General features: G+C 46.3%; 1 protein-coding gene across 1 annotated transcript; it reads left to right on the plus strand.

Moving 5' to 3' along the window:
• Nucleotides 1-5,784: 5,784 nt before the first annotated feature.
• On the plus strand, nucleotides 5,785-10,342 carry LOC113983639 (left-right determination factor 2-like). The gene is made up of 4 exons (XM_027712974.2): nucleotides 5,785-6,556; nucleotides 7,462-7,708; nucleotides 8,512-8,751; nucleotides 9,063-10,342. The coding sequence occupies exons 1-4, from the start codon at nucleotides 6,292-6,294 to the stop codon at nucleotides 9,400-9,402; spliced, it is 1,092 nt and encodes a 363-aa protein (XP_027568775.2). The 5' UTR covers nucleotides 5,785-6,291; the 3' UTR covers nucleotides 9,403-10,342.
• The last annotated feature ends 4,297 nt before the right edge of the window (nucleotides 10,343-14,639 follow it).

Here is a 14,639-nt window from a genome sequence, read left to right on the forward strand (position 1 = left end):
CAGACAACTAAGAGGGTCACACGTTGAGCCCTCGCCGTGACATTCACTGGAACACGTTGGTTAAAGCCCAACTCGGCAGCAGTCACTGCTAAGGCCAGGGAGAACTTGTGCAACCTCTCCTCACCAGCCTGCTCAGAACAGAGGTGGGAACTCACTTTCTCATTAGGGCAGGAGAAACATACTCTTAAAAAAAGCTGATAAACTTTTGCAGTGTAAACACACAGCTGCAAAGAAAAAGCATCATTTTAATTAGGCAGATAGGTGAGCTCTTATTAGAAAATTAAGTGGTGCTCCAACAAAATACAGCTATTTCTCAGAAATGGGGACATTCCTTAATGAAGTGGACTCTGGTGTAAAGCAAGCAATTTAGGATCCTATGCTTGTTTATCTGATTCAACTGCATTTGCTAAATGTCAGCGGTTTTGCTTAGCAGCCTATTCTGCAGCCATCTGGGTGATAACAAATCCTGCTTCCCCAGCTACAAACAAGGCACAGACTAGGGCAGTGGGGAGGAGACTGCTGAGGGGACAGAAAAGGCTGTATTTAAACAGTTGTGTTTGCTTTTCTGTAAAAAAAAAAAAAAAAAGAAAGAATCTTGAAGATCTCTTTTCTGCCAGAACACTGGCACTTTGCAAACACTGCCAAAACAAACCCTGCAAGTGAGCCAGCTGGCATCAGCTGACCAAGAACATGGTGGTACTTTGGACATTTTATCCATCTCTCTTCAGACACACAGCCTTTTGTCTGGGCCATTTGAACAAAACAAGCCCGTGAGTGAAAGCAGAAGCTGCCTATGGAAGATGTGCTTAAGTCAATGAAATCTGAGATACACAGCGCCAGAAATTAATGAATTCAGCTCAAGATCAAACCAGGTTTTCAATATCTCTCTCAAATAAAATGGGGGTTTACCATGCTGGATATATTGTGGGATAGACGCATAAGGGAACATTATCCCCATTGCTGCCTGGGGCTTCAGCATTTGTGAGCAGAACCCAACAGGACATGATATCTGTAAGGTATTTCCTTTGGAGATCCCCATTCCAGTATGGCCTATACGAGTGATGAGGAAAAACATGCTTGTGTTTTTACCTAGATTAAATGAACTGAGTACTTTCTGTATAGCTCAGATTATTGTTTGGACCACAATACTTGCTAGTGAAACTGGCTCCTTGGTTGGCAGGCAGAGTAAACACTGAGGACTGTGGTTGCAGTGCCTTTGATAGAGATCTGTGCACTATCAGTTCAGAGTCACCATAGTTCATCTCAGACATGGGATGTGAAGTTCTCTTTCCCAGAGTCATGTTAGTCAGTGCTCACAACACAGATATGAAGTCCCTTTTATGATTTTATGCTCACTGGAGGGTGGACAGGGATGATTGGAAGGCAGGGAAGTCACGTGATACCTTATTGAGCACAAAACCATTTGGCACAAAAATTAACACGGCCAAATTTTTGCAACAAATCACAACCAGCATAAAGGATTTAGTGCAGATCAACACACTACACTGAGTGGCTCTGCTGTTTTCAGTCTGGCCCTGGGAGATGGATAAAACTGGATGTCTTGTGTTACCAGGATATCTCTTCTGAAACTTTTCCATGCCACATTCTTGTAGAGCAGGCTGAGACCATGGGGAGCACACACACAAACTCCAGTGAGCTATACTGGCCCCACGGAAGTCCTGGGTGCTTTTATTCTGTCTCTGTACACTGAGCAAGCTATTCATGCTCTCCCAGCAAGACAGGGTGAGAGAACTAGGGGTTGTTCATCCTGGAGAAGAGGAGACTCTGGGGAGACCCTATAGCACCTTCCAGTACCTAGAGGGGGCTTACAACAAGGCTGGAGAGGGACTTTTTACAAGGGCATGTAGTGATAGGACAAGGGGTAATGACTTCAAACTGACAGATGGGAGATTTGGATTAGAGATGAGGAAGAAATCGTTTACTGTGTGGTGAGGCACTGGAAAAGGTTTCCCAGAGAAGCTGTGGGTACCCTATCCCTAGAAGTGTTCAAGGCCGGGTTGGACAGGGCTTTGAGCAAATTGATCCAGTGGAAGGTGTCCCTGCCCATGGCAGGGAGGTTCAAACTAGATGGTCTTTGAGGCTGCTTCAAACCCAAACCATTCTATGATTCTATACACTAACAAAAGAGTATCTGTCTCTGGATGTAGAGGAGGATGGAAAGTCATTGCCCTGGCAAGAGAGTTTCCACTATCTTTCAACAAGCATATGCCATTTTCAAGGAACAAGTACAGGACAAATTAGAGCATTTCTAGACCAGGCCAGTGGCTGATGATGTTTGGAGCTAAAGTGACAAGCAAATGTGATAGTAACCCTGTGGCCTGCTCACTTGCTCTTTGTGTCAGAGGAATTTCTCAAATTTCTGAAAGGTCTTGCCTCTGTGGAGTAACAGAGTCTCACTGAGTAACTACCACTGGTCATTTTCCATTGTCCCTGGAGTCACACAGGGTTGATGGAGTGAGGGATACATCACTTTTCGCTCCTTGTAAAGGCACTATGGGCACACAGGGCTGCCTCTCTGGCAGGGGGGCGAGTGTTGTGCTGCGTTGCCCCCTCAGCCATGCTTGCACCAAGGGCAGGCTAAGCCACCAACCCAGAGAATGTCACCTCCTGCTCTTGGTGACACCTCACTCTCATCCTGTGCTGAAAGGACTACACAGCTTCAGAGGTGGGAAATGGAAATGCTTTTTGACTTGGCCACTATTTAGAAATTGGTCATAAACCCATTTTGTGTGAAATCAGGCTGCTGGCAGTGGGGCAGCTTTCCACTGGTGGGCTTGTGAGCTCCATGCTTGCTGTCTGGACCTGTTTCACACTGGGCCAGTTCCTGCAGAGGAACAGGGGTTCCGCCGCCAGCACAGACCATGCCAGTCCAGAAAGAAGCCAAAGATGCCAGTGAAATCCCACTTAAAAGTGTGTAGCCTGGGTTTGCTGGTGGGAATATTCAGTTTGAAGCACTGTCAGGTGGCTGATGAGACACATTGGTGAGGCAGTGTGAGAAGGGCATGCCTTCACGCATAGCTTGCAGTTCACTTCCAGTTTTGAAATTCCTAATCCAGCTCTTCACATGACCAGCCTCTTCTGCAGTGTTTTGTTAGCTAAGTAAAACATGATGTGTTTAAGGCTGAAAAAGAATACCAAACAGAACTTATACTTGAATTATTTTTAAACTTGGTATGTTTATATCGGCATCTTAACCACTACTATTTTTACTTCCTCACTCCTAGATTTAGAAGGCCCTAGCTTTGGGGAAAAGCAGACTAAAATCTCCATAGAGTTGTGCTCCCATCTCTGTACAATAAACTTGTGGCACAAATATGGGCAAGTCTTGGACCACACAAAAATTTTTATCTTTCGCATCACTCAAGCAAGGGCTGTTCTCATATGAGCCCAGCTGCAATACAAAAGAGTTGTGTCCGTGACAATTCAAATCTTGAAAAGTTAAATATTCAGATCCTCAATATTGCAAATACATTTGAAAAATTCTTGTTTCCCAGGATAATAGCTACATAATTAGGGTAAGCCTTTGACACTTTGTCTTTGAACCCACTGGATTCATTTACCAAAAATCATTGCATTGGATATGCCCAGCAAATGTCTTAGAGAACTGCTTATAACAAAATTAAAAGCTTAGAGATTCTCTCTCTGCTAGGAACTAACTGGCTTTTATTAAAACCAGGACTTTCTCATACTTCATCCCTTGCAGCCTCTTCAAATTCTCTGTTTGACATTTTGAATATGCCATGCAGGTTCTAATACACATTACACAAAAAGAGCTATTATAAAATTCCTGACTTTTTCTTGTTTGCATGACAAAGGTGGAATGGCAAATCCTCCAATTGGACCAGATAATCACTCTCCTGTGAAAAGCCTGCAATCCACATCCTCTGTTTTCTTCTTAGTTGATCTTCCTAGCTTCAACTGTGTTTGGTCAATAATTTTATTTTAGTTGTGAAGTCCATAAATCACCTTCCAATACACATTGGACAGTGGAGAGTCCTGGTAGATTTGGCATCAGCCACGGGAGAAATCACATCCGGATACCAGAAAGCTGGGTGCTGCTGGACCAATCAGGCATTTTCATTTCATGTTATTGTGGCTCTTTCAAGAGCACTCACTGCACAGCAGGACCACTCTCTGGAGCAAAGACTAATTGGATGGATAAATAAATATGGGATCATATCTTTGTGACATAAGAGAGAGACCATTACGAATCCATGACCTGCAGTTTTATCCAGGTGACTCTAATCCTATGAACACAAATTCATTGCTGGAACTGAGCTGGCCAACACTTATAGAATCTAATATAAGAAACTTTATCAGCCACCTGAACATTGCTCCGTGGGGTTTCCAACCCAACCTTCTGATGCAGTTCATCAGTGTGGCTGCATTTGTCCCAGCCCCTGAGGATCAGTAATGTGCCATTTAGCTGGAGAAGGAGTCCTGAGGGAGGGAACGTGGAGTATGGAGCCTTCCAAAGGGGCTGAGAGGGTCACAAGGATTTCAGGAAAAAAACCTTCCCTCCTCTTATTTGCAAAAGCAGGAGTTTTTTACATGAGTTGAAGCTGAAGCGGTCAAATAAAGTGGGTATTTTTGACTGCTATTTGTGTCTTGGGAATCAATATACTTTGAATGAATATACAAACGGACATATAAGATTCATCCACAGAGAAAGATGCTACATAAAGGGCAAGATTAAAGAATGCACTTCCTTGAGCCATGCACAAGCTGCTAGTTTGTAATCTGTTTCCATTTTAGCCTTAAAACTCAATTCAGCTAAATAAAGTACCCTTTTAACATCTAGCAGAGGCTTTATCATGTTTAAGGAGACAAGTTTCTTAAAAGGTTGTAAAGACAAAGTGAGCTGTAAGAGAAGTGTTTAGTGAGGCTCTTTCAGACGGTTTTATTGCCTTCCTCTGCTACAAAACAGGCTGCCTCGCTGACACTTGTTTTAATGAGGGATGAACCACAACAGGGGTGCTTTTGTACAAGTTCATTACATTGAATCCTCCAGCCAGACTGTCCTCAGGGCACACCATTGGATGAAACTGGACCAGTTTTAAATCATTTACAGAGGTATAAAATCCAAAGAACCTCCGATGCTGAGGACATCTGTGTGTGTGCTCGGGCATGTGAGTGCTGGAGAGGATGAGAATTTCAAGTGCCATGCTCCTTCGCACTTTTGTTGATCACGTTCTACTTTTTCTATTCACTTCTCCTGGGATTGGTGTCAAAAATAGATTTCCACATCTTATGCCAGCAAAGGCCAGGGAAGAAAATGATGTGAGCTTAACGTTTAAAGGTTGACTTCAAGGCAAACATGCAGCCTCCCCATGCCAACCTCCAGGTCAGCTTCACTCTCCAGAACCAGCATTCTATTGTGGTTGTTAACAGCATCCAAAATACCAATATTCCTCATCCATCTTGCGAAAGAGTGTAGCGGTTTCTCATATTCACTGAAAGGTGATCTGCCTTTACATAAAGACCTTCTTCTTCTAAGCACAAGTATTTACTAAAACCCACAGGAATCCATAAAGAATGATGGGACATTTTTCTAAAATGTCATGCCTGTACATCTTCCACCTTCTGTGATTCAGAAGTAGCATAAAAGGACATAAATCACTCAACTGCTGTGATTCACTGCCTTGATTCATACACTTGATGCAAATATCCAGAGATCAAAGTGGTACCTCCTTCCTCCCTCCCCCCCCTCCAAGATTTAAATGATTTTTTTAATGCTTGCCATAAAAGTGGACTTCCAGCTAAAGCTTCTCCTGATTGATATTGGCTATTTTAGGTAGCGAGTCTCCTGCAGTAAAAATTGACACTTCCTTTAAGAATCATATGGTGCAGTACCTAAAGCAATGTACTCTGCACATGTGTTTCCTCCCTTACCTAGGCTGAACAGAGGACACTGATAGCTCAGGGTGTTTCTGGGCAAACATTTACAGGGAATTAAAAAAAGATGGAAATTTCTCCCCTGTGAAGGAATCTGGGAGCCCCCCTATACCTTCTTGTATTAACTTTGCAGTGGATGAAGGTGTTAAACTGGCATGTGTCTACCAACAGGGGAGTGATCCTTTCAAGTCCTCTGCTTCGTCCCCACTTGTGAAATTTGTTGTGCCAGTGGGACGAGGCTGGCTATAAAACCCCAGTGCAGGGGATCTCTGTCCAGCTCAGGCAGCCTGCCAGCACATCTCTGCTGAGAGCAGCCCCAGAGAGATCCCCCCTTCATCTCTGCCAGGCAGGCAGCTGCTTCGCTGACGGAGGAGGATGGACCTGAGGTATGCCTGGATGCTCTGCATGCTCTGCCTGGTCATCACGGTCCAAACATTTACCCAGGAAGGGTTCAAGGAGGCATTCCTGAAGCAGCTGGGGCTCTCTGAGATCCCTAAACTTCATAAGAGAGACTTGGTGGATCTGGTTATCCCAGATCATGTCAAGAACAAGTACATCTCCATGCTGAAGCGCCAGAGGGTGAAGCGCCGAGCTTTGCCGAGCCTGGCCGGCATCCTAAGGGGGATTCCTGGCAACGCAGGTAACGTTTCTGGCGTTGGGAGCGTCTGTGCCGCTGGCAGGGGGAGCTGCCCCCTCTCTCGCGGCCGGCCTCAGGATCGGCAGAGGCAAACCCACGGGGAGAATGAGGTTTGGGTTTGGCTCTAAAGCTCAGTTGGGTAGAAGAGGTGCATGTAACAGCACCTTAAAGATAAAAGAGCAATAGTAACTCCTTGCACCTGGAGAGGGAGTCCCACAGTCCTTGCAAAAGGCAGACTGCTGTTGGAGCTTAATAGGAGAGGAAAGCCTTGGTACCCAGCACCAGTCTGGGCAGGTGGAAAAACGATTAAGAAAAATAAAGGCAGTAGAAACTGCAGAACTTGCAGGTTTGGGGTCAAATCTACAGCAAGTCCTATAACAGGAATCAATCTCTTTGAGGATGTTTTGCTCTCCCTCATCTGTTTTTTAGATTATTTTTTTTTGGCTAGGAGAAATATGAAGGAGGCAATCAGCTGTACAGACATCATCGTGTACAATGGTGGCTATACAAGGACATGTAGAGCTTATTTTGCTTTCAAAAGACATACATAGCACTCTAGGCAGCAAATGAAAATACTTCTTTATTTCAGGTGGTGCAGTTTCTTGCTTTTATGCCCAGCACTGGCACAGAGATGCACACCTTTTGGGGTCTGCTCAATTTGGGGTCAAATTATGTAGGACATTTTATTCCTCCAGTTTGCAGAGAGACAGGAGAAGAATTAGGGTATTTGCAAGACATTGGATTCAAATATGCATTAGAAAAAGTGTGCTTAGTGGCTGGCTCTACCACAAGGCTCAATGCGAGACCATGGAAGAGGTGTGTTGTGATGATAATTGTGTATGAAATGTGCAGCCTTTGCTCATCAGGATGGCAATGACAGGCCACCTTTTTTGTTCCCAACTGCACAGGTATGCCAGGAGAAGTCCTCTACTCAGACACCACCACGCGCCAGAACCTGATCTTTGACATGGAGGGCAGAATACCTAAAAACAGCGAAGTCACAATGGCTGAACTAAAACTCTTCAAAAAGCCTCTGGACAGAGCAAACCTTCCTGCCAGGCAGTCTCACAGGCCTGTCTCCAATGCCAGAGTCAGCGTGTACTGGGTGCAACGGCAGCACGATGGTACCAACAGGACCTCTCTGATAGACTCCAGGTAAGAAAAGGCAGGACTCTAGTTATGGGCTACAGGTCCTCTGGGTTGGATTCGGGTATCATGTAGCTGTGGCTCAGGTCAGTCTGACAGGGTTACATCTGTAGAATTAGGCTCTGTAGCCTCTAAACCCAGAATGAGTTTATAAGAACAGATATTATGCTAAGGCTGCAGTATATGAAGATTCATTGCAATAATCTAGTTCTGTGTCAAATGATGCCATGTACTGCTAGGTGTTCCCCTCTAAAACCCTCCACCTTGTTCATTTCTCTTTCACTCTCTAACTCACGTGTGTTAGGTTGCTGGTATTCTTTCCATTGGCCGTTTCATTATCTAGTCTAAATAAGTAAATTATGCAAAAAGCATCTGATTCTGTAGCCTCGAGCTCTGTGGAAGTTTTACACTCCCTGAAGGCATTTTCTGAGTGGCTAGAGATTTAAGTTCCTACTGCAGCTAGGACAGGAGCAGTGGGAGATAGTGGTGTTTAACAGGCTGTCATCACTAGTACTGAGGTTGCATGTAATCCTGCACCACCCTATTTCTGTTTGAGCATGAATGAATACCTTGACATGAGCATGCACAGAGGGTTTTATTTAGCCCTTCAGTGTCTGTTAGATATGTATACTTCTTTTTGAGGTGTCAGTTAATTTCTGTGGGTGCTTGCCCAGAGTGCTCAGCAAAAATGATTGTGCAATCAAGGCATGTGACAATCTACAGGAAGCAAATTATTCTGCTGCAATAACAGCTCTGCAAGCCCAGGCTTTATCTGATGGGCTTTTCTCTAATGCCAAGTCCCTGTCGTGCAGGCTGGTTCCTATACGCGAGTCGGGCTGGAAGAACTTCGACGTGACACAGGCTGTGCATCACTGGCTGCGAAACAAGAGGCGGGAGCCAATGTTCCTGGAGGTCTGGATCGAAGGAGAGAGAGTGGGCAGCTATGCCTCGGAAGTGGCCAAAGCCGTGCGTTTCACCTCTCAGGACCCCAAGGATAAAGCCCTAGGCAAACCTGAACTGGTGCTTTACACCCTCAACTTGGAAGACTATGAGTACGTATGAAGCCTGAATCTGTCTCTGAAGTAATTTTGCCCCTGAATTATTTTGTGTGCCAACCCAGGGTGGGCAACTCTTGCTCTCACATGTGTTAGTTAGAAAGTAGGAGTTAGAAAATTGCTGCTGAATCACCCCTCTCCTCTTCCCATATTTGTTGTCTGAATACTCAAATGAACCCTGAGCTTGGGCCAAGTTTCATCTCTCAGAGCCCATCTGTGCTATTAACAGGGGGGATTATTTGGATTATTTCCCCCACTTCACCGTTTCCAGTTACAGCATCAGTTCTCGTTTCTCCCTTGGTACGCAGGGGCCCCGGGGACTGCAGGGAGGAGGCGATGTTGGGGAAGTCCACCTGCTGCCGGCAGGAACACTACATCAGCTTCCGCGAGCTCTCCTGGGCGCGGTACTGGATCATCGAGCCGGCAGGGTACCAGGCTTACCGGTGCTCAGGGGGCTGCCTGCAGCCCCCCAGCCCCCTGCGGCACTTCGGCTACGGGGAGCGCACCTGCGCCGTGGCGGAGAGCTCCTCACTACCCATGATGTACCTGGTCAAGAGGGGCAACCGCACCGAGATCGAAGCGGCCGAGTTTCCCAACATGATCGTCGAGAGGTGCAGCTGTGTCACGGATGGCATGGCGCTGGTGTGAGAAGTGGGTGGCATGGGGTCTCACCCAGTCCCCCATTTCCCTGCTGGCCTGCCAAGAGCCACCCTGGCCCCCAACCCTGGGGCCAGTGATAAAGGTCCTGGGGGGGACATCTGCCTGCAAGGGTCAGCAGCAGCTGGGGCTGGGGCTCCCCCCGTGCCCTGCTACCCTGCAGAGAGGGTGCACTTGAAGGCGCTGTCCATACAGGTGGGCTCAGAGGACCATGCATCTTCACATATACCTGTGTAAGGGTACCTACGGAGCCTAATGCTTCTCAGGGCCCCCTTGATGCTAGATAAATTTCACTGAATTTGGTGGAACTGTGTCCAAGTTATTTCAGTCTCCACCCTGGAGTATTGCAAACAGCTATAGGCAAAGGAACAGTGACCATCACCAGGTGAAAAAGTAATGCATGGGCTCAGCTTTTCATTCTTAGACTCCTGGGTTTAGCCCTTGTCTGTCCAAGTCATGTTTATGGTGAATTGCAGAGCAGAAGCACTTACATGTATATAATCTATACACACACACATACACACATGCACATAGTATATAAGTATGTGTATGTATTGTCTACATACTGGATATATACACATTGACTACATGCATATATGTACATATATGTACATAAAGTATTGTCTACAGCTCAAAGGGCATATATATATGTGTGTATGTATTGTATGCATATATACATATCTACACGTACATAAAATATTATCTGGAACTCAACAGTTTATATTTTTGGTGCCTGCACCGTGGGCTTAGCACAGTTTTAGGCAGAATTTAGAGTCCTGGAATCAACAGGAATATTAGGACTTAGGTTTACTCTCAAGAGTAACAGTTTGTTTTTCTGATTCTGTATTACAGTTACTTCAATTTAGGGATATTTTCCAAGTCTTCTGTGCTTTCAAACTCAAGGAAATAATAAAATATAATTACTAAAGTAGCCATGTGTTTGCTTATATTTATTTTTAGGTCTAAAAATGGAGGGAAAAAAATCTCAGTGTCCAGCTCTTATAAATATACACACAGTAACAGCTCTTCTCAGCTACCTATGTGATCCTGCCTGCTTCTGGTAAAGCTTATCTACTCACATGGGCACTGGGACTGGGCTGAATCAGCAGGTGGAGCAAAGCCCACACAGCCAGCACTTCTCCCTGAGCTGCTGCGGAGTTTAAGTCAACACTTGCTTTAAGAGAAAACCTAGAATCTTGTCTGACAGCAAGAAGTGATACCCTCCCCTTGAGCTGCAGCAGTGCCAGAACCTGCAGGCTCAGCTGCAGCTGTAATGCAGAAGGAGATGAGCTGCCTCCCAGCCTCTCCCTCCTCAGGAGAATATTTTAACTCCGTCCCTTCCTGATGGACATCTGACCAACACATCCCCCGGAGAAACACAATGATAATGTTGTTTAATCCCTTTTTGAACTGTTCTGAACTGCTGACCAGGGGTGGGTCCAATGATAATGATTTCCACTTTCATGTCAGACTCCTCTCCTCAATTCCAAAGCTACTGAGATACCAGCGGTTCTGGGGATGAAGTGATGGCTGCTGTACATCTCTGTGGGTCTGTGGGATGTGGCCCCTGAGGCTCTGGCTGAACCCACTGTTGATAGAAGGACACCAAAATGAGTTTGTCTGGCTAGACAGGATGGCCACGGACCGGGTGAAAAGGACCTGTTGGACTCTGCAGAGGCTTTGTGTCATTCATCAGGAAGGCTGAGATGTGAAGTGCTCCTGCTGCCCTGCAGGACCCCAGGTCTGAGGTCACCCAGGCATCCCTGCTGTCACCTTGGCCTATGGGTAGGCTGGCACCTTGCACTTGTGTAAATACCTGTGGCAAAAGGCTTTAAGGGCAGAAAAAAAGGCAGAAGCACAGACTCACCATTCACCAGCAGTGGGCTACAGCACCATGGATTACTGGAATCAGAATTGGATGTGCCCTAATGATCTCTGGTCGTTTCCTTCTCATGACTATGTAACATCTATCTTAATGGCATTGGCATTCCTCTCCACCCAGATCGGGGCAGGGCATAGCCTGAAGGCCGTGAGATCATCTGTCACCAGGAAGAACAAAGTTGATGATTTAGCCACACACTGCTCCTGGGAAAGAAAGTGTTTCAGCTGGTTGCTGCCTGAGGATGAAAAGCATTAACCCTGGCTCCTCTCCAACCTTCATCACTTCGATTCCAGACATCATCCATCCCCCAGCCCTGGAGAAATCCCAGCCAGTGCAACTGAGCCAAATCCTACAGGAAGTGGGGAGCAGAGTATCACAGCAGGGATGGACAGTGAAGAATAGCGGGGTGGACAAGGCTGCTCCCCTCCACCAGAATCCGGTACTGTGTCTGTCTCCCTTTGCTTTGCATCTGGCTCCCTTTGCTCTGGTGTCATGAGGACACAAAGTACATAAAACCAAACAGTGGGGGAAGAGGAGGAGGGGAGGGGATGGCCAGGGAGGCCTGGTTTTACTGTGAGGAGAACTGTGGGTTTTGCAGGGCAGAGACAGGATGCAAATCTGTGAGCGATGAACTGCTGCCAGCCCTGCTGCCAACATGGGTACTTATATTTATTGCTAGGGCAGCCACACAGATGTCACAGCACCTCTGTTAGGGCTAGTTTTTAGCCCACATTTGGATTGAAGCTCCCCACTTTTGGGGAGACAGGACACAACCCCTCTAAACTCTAGCTGGCTTTGCAGTGAATATGTTGTTGGCTCAGAGTTCAGGCTGATGCGGGGAAGGCTCCAGAGATTTCTACAGTGGAAACTCCTAGGCAGAAGGCTGTGGATGAAATACTGCCACACCTGAGGCTTCTTCAGACACCAGCCCGGGCTGCAGGAAATTATCTCCCAGCCTGTCGTTTTCAATCCAGGCTGCATTTGCTGTGATACCTTCTGTGTGTTACTTGTATCGGTACAACTTATAACACATACAGAGGCTGCCAAGCTGTCATGTTCTCCTTTCCGGCTGAGCAAGCACCACAGTCTCCAAGGAAAGGCAAAACGTGCCTTACGTACCTGGCAGCAGCATGGATCAGCATTAACTTTGATGCTGTATTGTAAAAAAATAAACGGAAGAGCAGTGCAGGGGCGTAACGAAAACATATAACCAGAAACGATTTCAAAAAATGTAAAGGTGTTTTAAGGCAAAACCAGCATTAAAACATTGGGCATCCTCCTGCACTACTGAAAGTGTACAGCCCTCTGGTGCTGCTCAAGGAGAAGGCAGTGTGTGCTCTTCGCATGAAGGACTCCAACAGCCCTGTTAGTCCCGCACTTAAAGTTGAACCCTTGTGTAAGTATCCACAGTGGCAGCACACCCGAGCTAAAGCTTATCACAAGTGTGAGCTCTGGCCAGCCTTTGTGGAACTGCTCACAAGATGATCTGTGAAGGCCTGCAATAGTCAGTGGAGCTGGACACGGGGGCAGAAGCTGGACCTATTGGTCTCAGGAAAGCTTTCTTTAAGAGCCAGGCTTGGGCATGCTAGCAGCACTTTCTCTCTCTGTTATCTTTTAGTTATCTTTTATCTCTATCCATTATCTCCATTTTAGGGGAGAAAACAAAAGTTTCAAGCCACATTAAATGCCACTCCTAGCAGGGCTATATCGCCCTGTCTGATGTTTCCACCGTTTCATTTGAACCGAGGCTGCTTTTCAGTTTTCTTTTCTGTGAGAAGTTGCAGCTTTTCCCTGCTGGCGAGACTTTATTTCCTCTCCCTCTCTTTTTTTTCCCCTTTGCATTTCACAGACTCCTTTCAAGAGTGTCTGACACTTTGCCTTTCAGGCCAGCCTTCTAATTGCCTGTAGAAGTGGAAAGTCAGATGCCCAATCCACATCCCAACAAAGGTGATAATCAGGGAACTCCTCTGGCTTTGGCTGGAAACAGCTGGAGGCTGGGAAAGGAGAACTCAGGACAAACAGAAAAGGTGGAGGGGAGGTACTGGGTGGCAGAGATCCTGCAGGACTTTGATATTTTTAGAAGACTTGAGCTCCTCTGTCCATTCCTGGAGCAGGTGCAGGACAGCAGCATGCACAGTGTCTGTGCATTTCAGAATAAAACTGAATAAAAAGCCAATCATTGCTGCTGCCTCTGGCCTGTGTTCTGGGGGTACATGGGCCCTCCAGAGCTGTTGGGGTGCCAGGGTTTCCTACAGTTAAACCAGCAGGTGCAGAATAGCTCAGAAACACCATGGCAGGAGATAAGTTATCTGGAGATACTGGGCACTGAAAGGTCATGTCAACAGTCCACAGCTCTTGGCACACTTTTTTGATAACTATTAAATCAGGGGGTTAGAGGTTTTTTAAAGCTATTAAGTAATCTCATTTTAAAGGTACTCCTAATATTTATTTATGGGGTTTTTTTTGCTTACAATTTTCCTTCTAATTTTCTCGGTGATGACAAATCTGCCCCTTTGCAAGCCCCTGTACCTGTATCCCCTTTGAAAGTCTGTTTTCTGTTTGTTGAAAATGAATGCAATCAATTTGTAATCACTACTTCTCAGGGGACTGCCAACTTCCAGCCCAGTGGTCAATAATTCTGTCACCCTCAGGAGGTCTCAGCTAGTTGCTGTATGCTGGGTATAATATCACACAGGCCATAAGCTACCATCTGTAACCACCAGACACCATACAATCATCTAGGTTGGAAAAGAACTCTGAGAGCATGGAGTCCAACCGTTAACCCAGCACTGCCAAGCCCACCACTAAACCATGGCCCCAAGTGCCACATATACACAGTTTTTGAGTACCTTCCAGGGATGGCAACTCAACCACATCCCTGAGCAGCTCATCCATGTTTTCACTGAGATGTGTAGTGTTTCCAGCAGATGTTTCACAAGCCAGATGGCTCCTTAAAGACTGCTCTTCTTTCCTTACAGCCTAGACATGTCTTTTAAGAGCTTCTTGCTCCTTTTTGTGCTCCAGGTTTTGTCCAAATTCCTGATTCCCTGTGCCTGGTTAGAGGCACACAGCAAATGCAAAAGGGAGAAGCAGGACAAGGCAGCATGCGCGTTCAGGCCACTGGGACATTTCCCAAGCAGGCACAGCTGCTGGCTCTAAACCCAGACTAAACATTAGCCAGCCCCTACCCAGCCTCCAGCAGTGTAGGAAAGCAGCAGTGCCTGTCCATCCCCTCCTCAGCAGATGGAGGAGGCCAGAGCAGTTGTCACTTCTCTACCTTCAGGTTCCATTTGGCATGTTAATCTGCAAAGCCCCTCTTACTGCTCAGCTATAACCAATGGAAAGC

The sequence above is a fragment of the Pipra filicauda genome, unplaced genomic scaffold, assembly GCF_003945595.2.
Source record: "Pipra filicauda isolate LSUMZ 115617 unplaced genomic scaffold, ASM394559v2 scaffold143_size2779998_pilon, whole genome shotgun sequence".
In the NCBI taxonomy this organism is placed as follows: Eukaryota; Metazoa; Chordata; class Aves; order Passeriformes; family Pipridae; genus Pipra; species Pipra filicauda.

What these genes read in the sequence shown, in the direction of transcription:
- LOC113983639 (XM_027712974.2), top strand. Translation starts at nt 6,292, where the DNA reads ATGGACCTGAGGTATGCCTGGATGCTCTGCATGCTCTGCCTGGTCATC. An exon ending in ACCTCTCTGATAGACTCCAG is followed by an intron (nt 7,709 to 8,511) that starts GTAAGAAAAGGC and finishes CCTGTCGTGCAG; the next exon opens with GCTGGTTCCTATACGCGAGT. An exon ending in CTCAACTTGGAAGACTATGA is followed by an intron (nt 8,752 to 9,062) that starts GTACGTATGAAG and finishes CTTGGTACGCAG; the next exon opens with GGGCCCCGGGGACTGCAGGG.